At 50.0% G+C, this 17,827-nt stretch overlaps 2 protein-coding genes across 5 annotated transcripts in view; both read left to right on the forward strand.

The window, feature by feature from the left end:
* LOC116953328 (rho guanine nucleotide exchange factor TIAM1-like) overlaps positions 1 to 13,413 on the forward strand; it is a 136,586-nt gene extending 123,173 nt beyond the window's left edge. For all 3 annotated transcript variants that reach the window (XM_032973426.2, XM_032973428.2, XM_032973425.2), the window contains exons 20-26: positions 3,348 to 3,466; positions 6,482 to 6,593; positions 7,346 to 7,401; positions 7,837 to 7,912; positions 8,585 to 8,672; positions 9,490 to 9,662; positions 10,041 to 13,413. In XM_032973426.2, the coding sequence (XP_032829317.2) occupies positions 3,348 to 3,466; positions 6,482 to 6,593; positions 7,346 to 7,401; positions 7,837 to 7,912; positions 8,585 to 8,672; positions 9,490 to 9,662; positions 10,041 to 10,840 (1,424 nt within the window). In that variant the 3' untranslated portion in view covers positions 10,841 to 13,413. The remainder of the gene's footprint in view (positions 1 to 3,347; positions 3,467 to 6,481; positions 6,594 to 7,345; positions 7,402 to 7,836; positions 7,913 to 8,584; positions 8,673 to 9,489; positions 9,663 to 10,040) is intronic.
* Positions 13,414 to 13,546: 133 nt separating this feature from the next.
* The window catches only part of SNX9 (sorting nexin 9), a 47,783-nt gene continuing 43,502 nt past the window's right edge, over positions 13,547 to 17,827 (forward strand). Inside the window, exon 1 of one of the 2 annotated variants that reach the window (XM_032973403.2) lies at positions 13,547 to 15,221. In XM_032973403.2, the coding sequence (XP_032829294.1) occupies positions 15,210 to 15,221 (12 nt within the window). In that variant the 5' untranslated portion in view covers positions 13,547 to 15,209. The remainder of the gene's footprint in view (positions 15,222 to 17,827) is intronic. The other variant, XM_032973401.2, reaches the window with a different exon arrangement.

A 17,827-nucleotide genomic window follows, 5' to 3' on the forward strand; every position in this document is an offset into this window, starting at 1 on the left:
AAGCAATCAATCAATCAGATTCCAAACTCTCCACCATGGCCAAGACCAAAGAGCTCTCCAAGGATGTTAGGGAAAAGATTGTAGACCTACACAAGGCTGGAATGGGCTACAAGACCATTGCCAAGCAGCTTGGTGATAAGGCGACAACAGTTGGTGCGATTATTCGCAAATCGAAGAAACACGAGAGAACTCTCAATCTCCCTCGGCCTGGGGCTCCATGCAAGATCTCACCTCGTGGAGTTGCAATGATCATGAGAACGGTGAGGAATCAGCCCAGAACTACACGGGAGGATCTTGTCAATGATCTCAAGGCAGCTGGGACCATAGTCACCAAGAAAACAATTGGTAACACACTACGCCGTGAAGGACTGAAATCCTGCAGCGCCCGCAAGGTCCCCCTGCTCAAGAAAGCACATATACATGCCTGTCTGAAGTTTGCCAATGAACATCTGAATGATTCAGAGGACAACTGGGTGAAAGTGTTGTGGTCAGATGAGACCAAAATGGAGCTCTTTGGCATCAACTCAACTCGCCGTGTTTGGAGGAGGAGGAATGCTGCCTATGACCCCAAGAACACCATCCCCACCGTCAAACATGGAGGTGGAAACATTATGCTTTGGGGGTGTTTTTCTGCTAAGGGGACAGGACAACTTCACCGCATCAAAGGGACGATGGATGGGGCCATGTACCGTCAAATCTTGGGTGAGAACCTCCTTCCCTCATCCAGGGCATTGAAAATGGGTCGTGGATGGGTATTCCAGCATGACAATGACCCAAAACACACGGCCAAGGCAACAAAGGAGTGGCTCAAGAAGAAGCACATTAAGGTCCTAGAGTGGCCTAGCCAGTCTCCAGACCTTAATCCCATAGAAAATCTGTGGAGGGAGCTGAAGGTTCGAGTTGCCAAACCTCAGCCTCGAAACCTTAATGACTTGGACAAGATCTGCAAAGAGGAGTGGGACAAAATCCCTCCTAAGATGTGTGCAAACCTGGTGGCCAACTACAAGAAACGTCTGACCTCTGATTGCCAACAAGGGTTTTGCCACCAAGTACTAAGGCATATTTTGCAGAGGGGTCAAATACTTATTTCCCTCATTAAAATGCAAATCAATTTATAACATTTTTGACATGCGTTTTTCTGGATTTTGTTTTTGTTATTCTGTCCCTCACTGTTCAAATTAACCTACCATTAAAATTATAGACTGATAATTTCTTTGTCAGTGGGCAAACGTACAAAATCAGCAGGGGATCAAATACTTGTTTCCCTCACTGTAGAATAAAAAAAATGTAAACATTAATTACGACGTGACAATACTGTAGCAAAATCGGTGATACGATTGTCGCGGACGTTATTCCACAAGGGCACAACCGTGGTGTTTGCCGTAGCGGCCGCGTGCCGTTGAGACGCCGTCACCCACCTGCAGCTCAAAGAGGCAGCGCCAAATGAAAGCCGGAGAAAAGCGGCGATGGCTCCTCAACAGCAATGACAGCCCCCTTGCAGAAATGTGCACCGATAATTATATTCCGTCTGTGATTTTTCCTTGGTTTCTGTACGCTGTTTACCCTTTGTCGGTGTGGGCACCCGACATTCGTTCCGTCAATTACCGTTGGCGTGCGTTGCCTCAATTTTCCGGCGAGCCGCATAATAAGCGTACAACGTTTGCTGGTGGGCCCGCCTGAAGTCACGTGTTCCGTGTACACGTGACCACTTGACTCCGTGTCCCTCAGCTCTTTGTGTCTCTCACTGATCTGTATCGCTCTGTCTCGGCAAGCCATGTGCCCTGGTGGGCTGTTGCAAGTTTTGTTGACTTCATAGTTTTTTTGATTTAAAGCTTTCGTGACTGCAGTAATTCATATTCTTAGTTTTTTCGGTAAAGTCACGTTGAAGGGAAACAACAAAATAATAAAATATATATATAAAACAATAAAAAAATTCTCACGACGTTTCGACCATAACTCAAACGGTCGTCTTCAGGTGTGTTGGTTTGCATAAATTTATTTTTAAACGGCGCATTTATTTATAAAAAAACGTTAGCGCCACGCGCAACGATTTGGCATTTTATTTAGGACTAGTCCATCTATATTCTGAAAAGAGGAGGGGGGAGACGAAACTTTTTATAATGCATGCTGTCTGAAAGCCACTGTAAGCGTGAACAATCAATTAAGACCTGAAATGGTTTATCAAATCTTTCCAATGATTGCTAAGATAGAATCCATCTTCTCGGTTGAAATTGTCTCTGTGCTTGTATATGTGGATAGCCTCATGAACGAATCTCTCATGGTTTTTGTTTCCTTTGTCAGTGTTTTTTGCCATGAGAAGGGTGCACTAGTTATGTTACGAGGTGAATGAAATCCAAATGATGTTCTCACAAAAAAATGTCTCCAGTAGTGCAATGAGAATTAGTTGTCGTTTATCCAAATTATATATATACGAATGGTATGCCAACGTGCTTCTAGTCTAATGTTCAAACAAAACTTTTACGAATGAGACAGGTAAATAAAGAAGAGATATTACAAACGAGACGATAAAGACGAGACTAAAGCGTTAATTCTTGAATTGAATCACGACACTTGAATCACATCAATGAATCGCTCTTTGGAATGATCGTTGCTCGCCAAGTGCACAGATAAGTGAATATGCTGCTTAGTTTTTCATGAGATAATTGCAGCAGCCATTATGCCGCTCGTGATGTTGATGAATGGTGACTGTACAGCCTGTTGTGACGAGGTCCCTAAATGCATACACCCACACCATAACCACACTGTGGAGGCTTTGCTATGATTTTAAGAGTTATTGGGAAATTAATGTTGTTAAAAATTGATATGCAGTGCAGGCACATAGCCTTTAAACAGCCTCGCCCACTCAAATTATTTAAACCCCATTGTGCAGCTACTGTGGTAGAAATTCTATATTCCTGTGGCGAGGGAAAGTCAATCTGTTGCGCACCCATTAACTTCTCAAAAAGTGGAACTCATTTTCTTGTGCTCCAGTGGGCTGATGGGGCTTAGTCGATCTCTGACTGGGATTTGAACTTAAAAAGTTCCGATCGCAAGCCACGCACTTCTCACCACAGTGAGTCGTGCTTAACCAAAGGAAGAGTCGCCATGTGTAGTATCAGTGGCGAGTGATACCTGAATTTGTCCTCGGCTTACCCTAGGTTGACTCAGCCCTAAATGAGTACTTGTTGCAGTCCGTAAAACATCACCACTGGGTAGACAGAGGTAACCGGGTGCGGTGCTGGGCACGCAACCCCCTGGTGTGCCATGCTGCCCTTCGTAGACGCCACAGCACTTGCTGCAACAACCCATTAAGGAGACGTGGGTGGATCTTTGTCTTTGCCGCGCAGAGGCGTTGCGGGCGATGAACAAGGTGGCGAGCCACATCAACGAGATGCAGAAGGTGTACGAGGAGTACGGCGCCGTCTTCGACCAGCTTGTCGTCGAGCAGACAGGAGCCCACAAGGAGGTGCGTTGCTGCTGCTGCTGCTGCTGCCCGCGCTCTATCATTCACTTGCTCGCTCACCCTCTCGTTCACTCGCCCGCCCGCCCGCCCGCTCGCCTGGCTGTCTCCCGCGGGTGCCAGCCACTGATTGCGTTTGCTAATGACGTGATGAAGTGCAGCGGTCGTCCTGCCCTGAAAGCCTAATGGTCCCGCAGGTGTCTCTCTCTCTGTACTGCGTTGGATGGGAGCACAACTATTATGGCGCGGTACGGTTTCGCGGGGAGTGGTGGCGCAGTGGTTAGCGTATTTCCATGTATTATTAAAAAATATATATAATCAATGTGTGCGCACATTCTTATCTCTGTGGTGTTAAATGTTTTATTAAAACAAGGGAGCACCCATTGAGAATAATATACTTTATTACGTGGAGCGGAGTGGTAGCTTAGTGGTTCATGCACAGCACGATGAATCCAGTGACCTTGTTATTTTTCCCGGCCATGGTTGTCCACAACGAACCGGTATGGGGGTGGGGTGGGGGGGCTAACTCCCTTCATTTCACCAACCCACGCTGACCAACGTGAAATATGGTGAAACAACCCTAATGACTGCTGGTACGGCAAAGGGGAGGTGTTCCTCCAGCTTTAAATGGACGCAGTGCCGTTAATTATTGTGAATGGTGTTCTTTGTGTGGCTGATGGTGGTGTTGGTGACGATGAAGCGTGTTCTTAGTGCGCGGCGCCCTTGCTATGTTTAAAGGTGCACTGTGACAATGCGACTGCCTCACCCGTCTCTGTTTTTAGTGGGCATTGTTCATTATCTGTAAACACGCTCCTCGCCCTTGCCCCAGAGCATATGTTAAGTACGTCTGCAGATAATGACCTGCCTAAAAATAGCAAAATTGGATTTCTGCGTTTTTAAAGGAGATGGCCGTTGTTGTGTTCTGGCATCGGGTTAAATGCGACACGTTGAGAAAATGCTCGATAAATCCAGCGGCTTTTTCTTTCGGTGCGTTGATGAGGAAACGTAGGAGTTGACTGCTCAGCGTTCACGCGGTGTGGGAGGTTAAATTAGTTTATTTTAATGAAGGCCAGACTCGGTGAAGGCAAACAACATCATCATCATCCAATTGAAGTGTAAAATGTGGCGGTTATTGCGTGTTGGTCTGCTTGATATATATTTTTTGGTTTATCTTCTGTGAAAGCCGCTGAATATCCAGTAGCTGTGCTCTTCAATTGTATAATCTGCTCTTCAACTGTGTATACAAAACACACGGCAAATGCAGTGCGGTGTGCGTATGTTGTGTTTGAATAATTTGCTAAAATTAAAGCGATGCATTTAACAAGGCAAATTGCCTGTTTAGCATGCACATTACAGATCTAATGTTGTTACAAAATACCGCATATGAGTTGGTGAAATTGCTCGCCCTTGTTTACTCAGAAATATGTAAGCAAAAGGCTCCGCTATTTACACTCAATGTCATCTGTTCATATTACATTTCATTGGTGCCTGAAGGCAGGCTCGCGTTACAAGTGTCTTAAAAAAAAAGCAGCTGGTTATATTTTTGTGCTGATCAATTTTACTTTAGAGAAGAAAAATAAATCATGACGATTCGTGTGACGATTGAGAAAATGGAGGACAGTGATCTATGAGATTTGTTTGGACATCGGGAGAGAATAAATGCAAGTTGCGTTTGTAAGAGAAAGCAAAATGTCGAGTTGAAAGGTAGAGAAGGGCAAGAGAGGAAGACCTCGGGAATGGTTGCGATAAGAGGACGACAGGAGGGAGCGTGTGTGGCGTGGGCATGGAATTGGTGCAGAAACAGTGGAGTAGAAAGCAAGGACCAAACGAGAGGGCCTTTGAGGGTTACAATTTATTGTTTACAAAGTGCAAATTGGGGTTTTTTTGTGATGTTTAAGAAGGAAGCTTCCCCTGCCGATGTTATTGATTTGGAATTGACATTTTTGGGTCGGATCGCGTGAGTAAAATGCCACTGTGTGTGTCGTCCACCCTCCACCACCGTGTGCGCTGTGTGCTGTATGTAATCATTGTAATGAATTAATTTTACCGACACAAACGTTTGAGATTTGCTTAGAGGCTCCTGCAACGATGGTAGCAATACATTAGCGCCACATGAAATGTACGGTACCAATGAACAAACGCAATTTATGTTACTCACAAGTAATATATATTTTTATTATATTACGTTAAAGTAAAATATTAAAGTTCATTCGGAAGCATAATCGTACAACCTCCATTACTGACATGGCGTGGGGAGGCCTTCATCCAGCAGTGGTTAGAGAAATTATTAGGCTTAAATGTAACTTATGTTCCCTCTTTGGTGTGTATGTGTGCTGTGTTGTATGCATTTGTGTTGGTTGACATATGAAGCAATTTGCAGGACCCCGGGGTCCCATCACTGCCCCGAGGTGGGAAAAACCGCGTAGTGACACGAGTCTTGCCTTACCGACAACAAAACTAGCGTCAATCGATTGGCCTCGTCGAGAGCTACTCGGGGCACTAAGTTTCGTAAAAAGTTGAAAGATAACATAAGCACGTTAAATTCACCACCTGGGGGGCGGCGGGCTCGCCTTGGCAAAGAAGCTGAGGATCGACGGCTGACCGGGATCGTCGTCGCCGCGCGCGACTGCGGCGGACGCCCCCCGGGGCTCGCGTTTGGCCGGTGGGGTGGCGCCCATCGTGTCGATCGCCGCCTGCTGCTGCTGCTGCTGGCGCTTGTTGGCGCGAGTCTGGGCGGGCGGCGCGTTGCTGTCGGGGTCACGAGTGGGGCGGACTGAAAAATAATAATTATTGACCTGATTTTTGCGGGACCCCAGAGTCCCGCCAAATGATTCATATGTATGCGTGCTGTGTGCTGTGTGCTGTATGTGTGTGTGTGCATGCTGTGTGCACGCTGTGTATGCGCTGTGTGTTTGTGTGTGCTCTGTACTGTGTGTGTGCTCTATAAACGTATGTATGTTGTGCACTGTGTATGCACTCCACGTTTGTGAGCTTTGTGCTCTGTCACGCGGTGCCGCGCAGGTAACAGAGTTGTCCATGGGCGACCTGGTGATGAATGCCCCCGTGCTCTGGCTCAACCCTCACCCAGCCGCCGTGAGCAGGAGCAAGAAGTGGCCGGAGGCGCACTTGTTTGGTGAGATCTGGTCACACACCGCTCCGGTACCCCATGCACAATCCCACCTCTGTCCAGCCCCACCTTTGCCTGGCGCCATGAACCCAGAATCACCACCGTCCGGCCCCACCGCCAACCTGCCCTACCGCAGCCTCGGCCCAATTACAGTGTGGTTCTCCCGCCATCTGCCCTACCACAGCCCGGCTCCACCACATGACGGCCCCATCGGCGCTCGGCCTCACCGAATTTGGCCACCACCGCCGCCCATTAGCCCCACCGCCACCCAGCCGGCGCTTTTGCCAGTAAACTGTTTCTTGTTCATTTCTTTTCCTCTTCTGCTAAGCCAAAAGTTCCGTTATTTCAACAGGTGGTTGCTGAGATTGTTTGCCTCCGTGTGATTCTTAACCTCTGCTTTTAACGCTCGTCATATCCATTGTATTCGTATTTTGTTCAACCTCGTCTTTCCTTCAATGTCACCCTCAACCTCCCTCGACTCCTTCTCTACCGCACCGGTATCCCAGCAGCACTCTCTAATTACGTCTTCTTATTTAGTCAGCCGATATTAATTTTTTACCAAAATAAAAAAACACAGACCGCTCTTGACAATGTCAGCACCAGATGAGCGAGCTTTAGCCGTGGTTGGTTTTGGCCGGTGTCCGCGCCACTAGGTTTTCGGAGTAAACGCGTCTTTTAAAAAACCCACCTGCATTCGATTTCAGGGTAGTGCGATCGGCATGTGATAACGCTCGCTCCGTCCGTCATGTGTGTTGCAGTGTTCAAGAAGGCGGTCGTCCTCATATGCAAAGACCATTCTAAGCACAAGAAGAAGGTAAGCGAAGAGATGCATTTGGATTTTTCTGGGAACAAAATAATAGCCCACAAAAGCTCAACGGTTACAGAAAGCACGATTTTGCCGAGAGTCGGCGGATTACACGGATAAAGGGGAGTGAATTATTAATTGTACAGCCAGTTGGAGAGAGATGTGTAATAAAATATATCAAAAGTGGGACTGTCGAGTGTTTTAATAAAGCCAATGTGGTTTTTAAACCATATATTAAATGGGGATTATCAAGTTTATTCAGCCCGCACTTCAAATTTGGGCCTCAGTCATCACTGCGGCTGCTTAATCCTGCTGCTAACTCTGCTGCTGCGTGCAGCTGTGTCTCACCGTGCACCTGGTCCTGATGCATCACTGCTGTTTGCTGCTGCTGCGTGTAGCTGTGTCTCACTGCCATGCACCGTCTCATGTGTTCCTGGCTCACAGGAGGAGCCCGACCCATTCAAGTTCAAGTACATGATTCCCCAGACTTCTCTTCAAGTCAGGACCGGCACTGACACAGGTCTCGCCCGTTTTCTTAAATCACGAGTGGTTCGCAATTCCTGCCACCGGTTTCCAGTTTTAATGCCAACGCCGTTGGCGTCTGGATCGTTTGCCGACGTGGAAGGAAAGCACAAAGCGAACAAGGTCGGGAGCGTCGCCCGTACACACGCGTTGTGCGACGCTTTCCAAAAATTTTGGTGGCCTTGTTGGGTAACTACCTTGCAGTATGGAAGCTGACAGGGTCAGCCGTCAGGGCAAAATGTGTTTTCGTATTTCTAAATTGTTATTTTTGTCTTGTTTGTTTTGTGTCTCCAAGTATTACAATTTTTTTTTATCAATTTGGCCCCGTTTGAATCCCCCCCCTGTTCTGCATGGGATGCTTCCGGATTCTCCGATTGCCCACCATGCATTGTAACTATTGGTCAAACAAACCAATGCTCTAAAATTACCTGCAGATTACTCAATTTGGATTACGCACGGCAACATCACCCACTAAACCTGGGAGTCTTTGAGACTCAGCGAGGCTTTCCTGGGTAAACAAGCGTTGTAACAATAATGGTTAAGATTCAGGTTTCATAGCACAGACCGCTAACCACTCCCGTTGCGCCACTTGTAATGCGAGTGTTTTTTTATTCTGCATAGAGAGAGTGTGGTGGGCTCTTCTCACAGCGTGCACTTTCTTGCCTCGCAGACTCTGAGGCCGGAGCAGAATGGGAACTCGTCCATGTGAAGTCTGAGACTGAGGGCCGGCCCGAGACCGTGTTCAGGGTCTGCTGCAGGTACATTCTGGCGTGGCGACTTACGCCCGTAATCCAGCGCCTAGGGAGGCAGGTGTTGGTGGATCGCTGGGGGATATCATCACACGCTGTTAGATTGCCTAAAGCTTGCTGCGCTGCGAGTCGGTTAGGCGATGACCTCGCAGAAAGTTACTTTTTGAAGCGGTTCAAATGTGTGGATTTCATAGCAAAAGGAATTGGCAAAGAAATGTTTAACTGCATGACCGACCGGGGACAAGTGTTAATGCACCCTGTGGTGGTTCAGGTCAGAACCAGTGCTCTAAAAGATGAAGCGACGTTTGGCTAGCCACCGAACAACGACGGTCGCTGCATCGCGCGCTTTAAGATGAGTGCACACAGCAAACCCATATTCAATTTGGTTTTGCACTTCATCATCAACCGCGGTCAATTCACTGCTGTACGAAAGTCCCGTTCGGCCCTCGGTAAGGATGGAGATTCCCCACCCCTGCACTTATGAAACGTGCCATTTTATTGAGGGACTGTGCGTTGTCTCGTTGTGGTCTGGGTCTGGTTTTGTTGTTGCCCAAGCTTGCATTTAGTGTTGAAAAATCGTCAGGAATGTATGTACTTCTGCAATTTTTATTTACATACTTTATAGATGATTTACTTATTTTGCGCTCCTACCGTTTTGTTTGTAATTTGCTGGCCCCGCCCCCCTGCTAGACATCTGTGAAAAAGAGCTTCATAGCTCATCGGATTCCTCCTGCAGTCTAAATAAAGATTCTAATGATTCTGAAACACCGCGTCGCGACGAGCAACCACCCCTCCCGTAAACATGGCGGCGACCTCGCGTTTGCAGCGACGCGGAGTGGAGGGAGCGCATGGTGCGGGTGGTGCGTGCGGTGCTGCGCGAGGGCTCCCGCCAGCGGCTCTGCAAGGCGGCCAGCGTCCCCGCCAAGTCGCCGGGCTACCTGCCCTTCGGCGGACGGCGCCTGTCCGCTCTCAAGGCGCGACGACTCCGTGCCGGAGCAGGTGAGAAATCGCACGGCGTGGGTCTGTGAAGACGCGTCGGTTCCTCCTGTTGCTGAGCTGCGCTCGAATGTCAGCGAGGGCAGCGTCCATCATTCTCTCGATGCGTTTCTCGCCGTGCTCTCGATCCCTTTGCTGCAGTCTCTTTTCTTCGCAGGGTAATCTTTTCGTCACTTGGTTGTCATTACCAAATACTTCATTTGTTTCGCTTGCTATTATTTCTATGCGTGCGTACAAAAGCGGTGAGTCCACGTTTATTCTTAATCTGCTGGATGTATGGAGGAGCGTGGTTATTAAAAATGCCATAATGGGATTTTTGTCTTGGAACAAGAAGAAAAACAGAGCTTAAATTTCCCTCCGCTCCCTCCTCCCCGCTCGCAGATGCGCGCCGTCTCAGCCGCTACGCGAGCGACGGCCTCTGCTGCGATGACCCGGACGACGACTTCAACGGCAGCGCCAGCGGCATCGGCGAAAGCGGGGGCCGCGTCGGTGCCGCTGGCGGCGGCGGCGGCGGCGGCGGCGGAGGAGGAGGAGGAGGCTCCGGCGGCGGCGGCGGTGGCCGGGGCCCGTCGTGGCGCAGGACGCGCGGCAGCGCCGGGCGTGCTCACGCCATCGAGTTCCGCTCGGAGCCGGAGTTGGCGGCGCGATCGTCGCGACCCCGCCGAGAAGACGCGGGCAGCGTGCGTGAGACGGACATCCTGAGCAGCGACGAAGACGACGACGACGACGACGACGATCGTCGTCGTCGGGGACGGGGCGGCGTGGGCGGCGTGGGCGGCGTGGGCGAGCTGTGCGGTGGGCGCGGCACGGCCAAGTCCGTGGAGATCCTCGCAATGTCGGACGACCGCTACGCCGTGGCCACGGAGCCCGGCCGGCTGGCGTCGCAGGTCCACGAGCGGTCGGTGTCCCCCGCGAGGTCGGACGGGGCAGCGCCGGCGCTGCGGCCGCTCCGGCAACAGAAAATCGTCTTCGACGCCGTCGGAGGCCACGACGAGGGAGGCGGCGGCGTTGGCTGCGGAGGCGGCGGCGTTGGCGGCGGCGTTGGCGGCGGCGTTGGCGGCGGCGGAAGAGTCGGGCCGCGGGGCTCGCCGCTTCACCGCCACGCGAGTGACCAGTCGCTGAACTCGTTGCTCAGCGAGATGGGAATCTACGAGGGGCTCAGCGGCTCCGACACCGAGTGAGAACCTTACGCGAGTTTTGCTCCTTGGCGTTGGAGCAAGTCGTGGTAAAGCCGGACGGAGACTGACGGTTGCTGCTGTTGCATCGGGTCGGCCGTGGCGAACAAGGGGATTGTGGGATTCTGTCGTGGGGTCGGTTGCAACGTCGCTTGAGTAAACATATATCGGACTGTTCGACTCTTTACAAGTATATTCACATGTTAAGCGACTCCACTCGTGTCCCTTGGTTGCGTCGAAGCAGCTCTCTAGAATTTATGTAAAAATAAGCACATTGGCTGTCCAGTGCTACATTGGGCTGGTTGCGTATTTAAAACGAACGTTTAATTCAGCTCCATTCCTCAAGCTGCACTGTGTGCCGACTGGCTGCTTGTTCGATGGGAGCCATCGATTGAAGGGCTAAGGGCAATGTTTATTTTTTTAATTTAATTGTTCGCTTTGAAGCGGGTACGATGTTAACGCTGGTATCATATTTCCTCCTTTTCTCACTGGAAAATTATTTTTGGCAGGCGCAGGTAAATATCTCCAGGGCCTACCCGTTAATTTAAAAACTACATGCGATGGGGATTTATTTTGGGGGGGTTTCCTCAACGATTGTGCGACAAAGCCGGCCGTTTGTTATTTAATGGTTTAGTGCAGCTACAAAGGCTTTCTCGCGAGCAGCTTTTTTAATTTATCTCCACCAGCTGGTGTCCATGAATGCGCCCAGCCACCACCACTGGAGGACCCATGGCAAGGTAATGCATGGGGCAGATTCCAGCATTGTCCCTTTGGCTTTGGTTCCATTCAGGATTAAATTCCACAGTGAAACAGTCCCCGATTGGGAAGAGGTGGCCCTGAACCAGTTTTAATCCGATTTCGATTGCCGGCGTGCACACACGGAAGATGTTGGCATATGACAAGTGGAATTCAGACAATAAGACAATCTCGCAAGCACAAGCCCGGATGGGACCCGGTCTCTGAATGTGTGGACTGTGGCTGAACTTGAAAGTCCCAAGGGAAAGGGCACGGTTTGTGAGACTCGGTCTCAGAGTGAATCTGGGCTGAGCCCCAGGAATGTGTTGTGGACTTGTCTCAGCGAGTTCCTTGCTCGTACATTTGTAAATGATGTGATTGCCACACTTTCTTCATGAACGAACTTGTGTGTGCCATGGAGGTTTGTGTAGGACTGTGTGCGCTCCCCAGGAGCCTTGAGCATCTGGTGAACAAGCTTCGGGTTCTTTGGAGATTCTGCGCGGAGTATTGAGTAGGTCGGTGGTGGGGACTGCCCCGGAACCCAGCACAAGCCTTACCTTTGTTGGGAAGATTTGTGTGATCTGCTAGCCTTAACTGACAACACAGTATCGCCAATTGGATTCAATGAGAAGAACAAACAAGCGCTGTCAAGTTTAGTATTTCGTTCATTGATCCATTGGCTGTATTTTAATTATTTTGCACGCTGGACATGGGACTTTTACGACGAAGTGCGATGTTACAGGGTAGAGTGCAGCGTGTGATGATGGTTGTGAGCCGTGCACTACTCTTGGAGCAGTGGAAGTGACTGGGGATCGCCTGGCTCTCATGGTACTGTGCCCACACAAAGCGTTAATCATAATCATTACAGGGCGTTAAGTGTGTCTGGACGTCGTGCTAGCCCGAGATCCCAGTCACCGCTTTGCTGCTGCTGCTGTTGTGGTGTGCTGATGTGCGTCGTTATCTTTATATTTTTTTATCGCTCTTCCCAGCGAAGGAAAAGCTTCACCAAAACGCGAAGCGCGGCACGGCAGTGCTGGCGCGAGGCTAAAGAGGAATGTATTGAGCAGGGTCAGCACCGCGTGGACTCGCTCGCCACCACCGTCGCGGGCGATTGCTCAGACGGCGCTCGTGCGTGAAATCCGGGGTCTCGACGCGAGCGGCGTGACTTCACTCGTTAGGGCGTCGTGACCAAGGCTGGCTCGCCCTGCCCGGCAAATCCGGCAATCGGTGACCGTCTCTGTGTGTTTGTTGCACTGCGCACGCAACGCGTGGATAATTCGCTACCCAAAGCATGTCGCGAATCTTGCTGCCGATGGGCCGGAAACGTTTCCCAACCAGGCGGCAGTTTCACAGCATCGGTCTCGCCTCTCATCCCTTTCATTTCCGCCCGCTGTCCGCTGACCATCCTTACGCCTACTCATCCGTTGACCCACCCACTCACTTCACCTGCCTGCCCATCCACCGCCCACCCACCCACCCAGCGTTTGTGTGTTTTTCTTACTCCTCTCAAGTTGTTTGCGTGACAATCACGATAAATGTGGGGGGCGCACGTGAACCGCCGCTGGGTTTTGCCGTCGCCCGTGCCGGCAAAGCACCGTTGTTTGCCTCTCCACGGTGGCCTGTCGAGCTTTATGCCTGTAACCCCCCCTCCTCCTGCCTTCTGGTGGTACTGTTGTTGCTGTTCGTTCATTTGTTCGTCGTTTCGTCGATTTGTTTCTTTTTCGTGTAATTTTTCTTCCAACTGCCTATCTATACGTGTGTATGTACATTGCTAACATGAGTTGTGGATTTTATTCAGCGTAGGCTTTGAAACGTTTTGTAATAAAAAAACAAACAAAAGAAAACCGATCGGCGTGAGCTGGTTCACGTGGCGTCGATGATGTCAATCGTGTTGACCGCTTGAGTGGGCTCTGGCGCTCGCTGCCCTGTCAACGAAGATACCTCCACCAACTCTCCCTTCCCTTGGTGTTGACGTTCGTCTCAGCCCGGCACCCTCATCGCCCATCGCGGTTCTGTACGAGGCCCCACAGCAGCACACATTAGTTTGTTCTCCCCCCCCCCGCCACCTGCGATTTAGCACGGTTGGCTACGTACGGTGCGAAGGAAGTTCAACGTACGGTCATCCGTCTGATTCCTGCTGCCTTTATTAGCGGCACAAATAAACTGGCACGTGCGCCGAGCCCTGATTCGTCGCAGCAAACACTCGGGAGGCTGAGCTACATCGCAGCGTTATTTCAAAGCGAGAAAATGCTGTTACGTGAAGTGCTCCGTGAATGTTTTCCTCTGCTCCGTCGGGGTGTGTGTTTGCGCAATGGGTGTTCGTTGACTTTCCAGTATCACCCGGTTACGTTCAAGACCGCTTTTGTTACTCGTCACTGCAAAGAAAGCCACGTGATTGCAGGTTGCGTCTTGACATCTGCTGCGTAGCCCAGAGAAGTGAAAGACAAAGCCATCGACGAGCTGGCCACTTGGGCCAAAAGTGTCACTGGTGACGTGTTTCTACTTTTCCTTCACGTGGGTGACAATTTGCGTGTGGGTAGGAGAACAGAACACGGCGTCTTCACGATGTCCCGTGGGAGAAAGGGGAGAGCGCAATAAATATCGTTGCGTCCTGTTCACCGCTTGGCTTTGTCGGGGGCCCCACACGCGCATCCGTGCCATTGCCTTGCGCACGTGTTGCGCTCGCCTACCACGGACGACCCACACACGCATTTTCATACCCTTCAACCCCCTTACCAGTGCTCTACCTTTTTACAGACCAATTCAGACCTTATTGGCCACCCCCGTGCCCCTTATAAATCTCAACGTTCATCCTACAAAGTCCCATCACAAGGGAGAAACGCAAACAAATAGACAAAACAATACTATTTTCTTGCTCGTGTTGAATCCGGCTGGACGCCGCATGGACCTGAAAACCCAATTCCTCTGTGCAAGAATACGGGTCAACCGTATGGGTTGATAGCTATGCCTGAATAAATATCGTTCCGTTCTGTTCACCTCTTGGCTTTGACGGGGGCCCCACATGCACATCCGTGCCACGCCTGGCCCCCGTGTTGCGCTTGCCTACCACGGACACGAATAAAGACAAAGATCCCCCATATGGATTTAACAGACTTGAGGCAATTGCTGTTGGCGAGCACCTATGAAGGCCGGCACGGCTCACGAGGGGGTGGGTGGCCAGCACCACGCCCAGCCGCCTTTATCTCCCCAGTTGCGATGTTTTTACGCACCGGCCCTGGACCGGTTCCAATAATCGTCGCTGGGTGTTGGCCGTGAGCGGGAATCGAACTCGGGTCCGCCAGGTTCGTAGCGCAGCGCAGCTACCGCTCCCACGGACAACCCAACCCACACACTCCGTGCACAGGGGGCATCCTGCCACGGGAACTCAACTTCCCGGTCCCCCAATCCCCCCCGCCGGCCTCTGGTTAAACTTTCACCACTTGTTACATCCACCGCTCGTGGCCAAAGGTCGCGGGTGGGGGAAACGGTCACATGACGACGCACGGAACTCTCGGCGCTCGCAGAACGACGGCAAGGAAAGCGTCGCGCCCTCGATTCGTTTCGTTGCTTCGGGGGGAGCTTCGGGAGAACCTCAAAGGCGCGGGCGGGGTCAGCAGCCCCCCCCCACCCACGCCATCCGATGGCTTCGCAGGTAAGGAGAGGAGCGGTAGTGGGGGGGGGGGGTGTCGATCCAGACGATGTTTGATTTTTTATAAACCTGGAGTGTCGCGTCGGGGGGTTTGGGGGGGGTTCTGCTAAACGGGGATCCCTGGCCCGGCCACGGTGTTGAGAACCCTCCCAAAGAGTTGCGTGGCACGGGGAGGAGGGCAGGCCGGGCGTTTTCGTGGCTGTGCCGCTACCCAGAGGTCAACCTGGTCTTTGTACCCGTGTTGTCGGTTCTGTTGATCTATTTCAACAATCCGAAATCATGTGTGTGTGTGTGCGCAGCAGATCACGGTTAAGGAGGAGGCTGAGTTTTGAAAGTTCAGTAGAACTGTGGCGGGATGATGGGCCATGATGGTGATCGGGGATGGGTTTGGTTTGATCTTGTCCGAATCCGCAGTTTTTCGTTTGAGCCGGGAAGGTTTTGGCAAGGCAACGTCGTACAGTAGGTGGGTAAAGGGAGTAGTAATGCTGTGTGGAAATCTTTTTGTTTCAAAGTATGCTGCTATTTTAAGTGTAAGACTTTGAACTCAAACAACGTTGAGCAACACCCACAATTGGCATGTATACATTTAATTGGGACAATGTTCCTGATGCAAACAGATTATATATTTTTTTTACAGGAAACTCAATGCGTGTTGGATGTTGCTGTTGTCAGCAGCGACACAGAGTGGTGGGCTATTTCGCCACGCAGTCAAACCCGCAAACCTGAGCTTGAATCCCGGGTTACAGCCAACATCGTTGGCAAGCGGTTGTTTCAACTTGTCCTGGGGCACCTTAAACCCTTCAACAACCCTTGACTGGTCGACGTGTTTGCCCGCACATTCGCGAGAAGTCGACGTACTCCGTAAAAACGGGTCTCTTTTTTAACAGGAACACGCGGTTGCTTGGGGGGGGGGACTAGTTAACACATTTCTTGGAAGTATGACTTCACGGGCTAATAACATCCGTGGCCACTGGAGCTTCCCCTGCACCAACCCTGACCAGGGTGGCAAAGTTGATGGTCAAACCAACCGCATTTGAGTTGGGGGGGGGGCATTCCATCCAGCAGTCGTGGGTTGACTGATCAGCGATTAAATTTTGATTTAAAGCTTTCGTGACTGCAGTAATTCATATTCTTAGTTCTTTCGGTAAAGTCACGTTGAAGGGAAACAACAAAATAATAAAATATATATAAAACAATAAAAATTCTCACGACGTTTCGACCATAACACAAACGGTCGTCTTCAGCGATTCATACCTTGTCAACCCCATTATCAGTGTCCTACCTTGTTACAGACCAATTCAGACATTACTGGTCACCCCGTGTCCCTTATAAATCGCAAAGTTCATCCCACAAAGTCCCATCACAAGGGAGAACAACAAATTGACAAAAATGTTGTTGTTCGTGTTGAAACGGCTGTACGCCGTATGGACCTGAAAACTCAATTTCCATGCACAACAATACGGGGTAAACCGTATGGGTTGTAACCAGTGCCGGGTTATCCTAGTAGCAAAAGTAGCATATGCTACGGGCCCTGCGCTAAATGCTTCCAAGCTATCAATTCCGGTTCAGTGATTCTGCACTTGCTCTATAACTATAGGACTATACTGCTTTCAACTTTTATGAACGACTGGGTGTTTTAAGGTTCGCGATTTGTCGTATTATCTGGCTGTATAACAAATGAAAAAAATACAAATACTTTACTATGCAAGTAGAAAATTCGTATTTTAATATTTACGTCTCTTTTTTATGGCCCCCTTGATAACATATGTTCCAGGCCCCGCACTAGCTTAGTCCGGCACTGGTCGTGACAGGTATGGGGATGGTAAAATCGTTTTTTTTCTATCGGACCGTGCGCCCCGTGATGCCCCCTCGAGTGCAACGGGCGATCACGTGGCCCCGTAGCTGCGTCGATCCTTGTTCACAAAACCTCCCCCACGAGTCTCCTTGCGATGTCATTGGCCTCGCAGCACACCTCCTCATCCTCCTGCCTTTCCGATTTCCGTTCACTTTAATAACAAAATCTTCTTAAGTGAGTGTTTATTCTAATGCGAGTTGTGTGTTACTCTTTGGTTCTTTCGGTAAAGTCACGTAGGTATAGATTGAGTTGTGTGTGTTTTTTTAATTGACAGGATGGATATATTTTTTTTAAATACGCGCCCTTCCAAAAAAAATAAATCTAAACTATTCCCATATCTGGCTGTCACCTGATGAAGCTAGTTGTAATTACTGGCGAAACGTCGTACTCAGATAGTAAATGTTGTGGCTTTGCTCTCTAACACGCGAATTTGCATGTTCTGTTTACGTGACAAACCTTTCTAATTGGCTGTGTCGGGTGGTGGTGGGTTTAACGACACATTTATATATTTATGTGATCCAACCCAAAAAAACTGTATTTTTGATCTCATATGTATGGCTTTTTTTCCTCAATCTACTGCTGGATGAGGGTCTCCCTCAATCCGTGCCGGTCGTGTTATAGATTGTTCTACCCTTGCCCTCTGTTGCCCGCAACTTTTCTGCACAGCAACCTGTCACTTCAAACCTGTTTTAATCTGAAGATCACCTGGCCATAATCAGGCTACAAATGTATAGGACTTTCCTATTGTGTCTAA

The sequence above is a fragment of the Petromyzon marinus genome, chromosome 51 (assembly GCF_048934315.1).
Source record: "Petromyzon marinus isolate PM22_M1 ecotype Great Lakes invasive population chromosome 51, UKy_Petmar_22M1.pri1.0, whole genome shotgun sequence".
NCBI classification, from domain to species: Eukaryota; Metazoa; Chordata; class Hyperoartia; order Petromyzontiformes; family Petromyzontidae; genus Petromyzon; species Petromyzon marinus.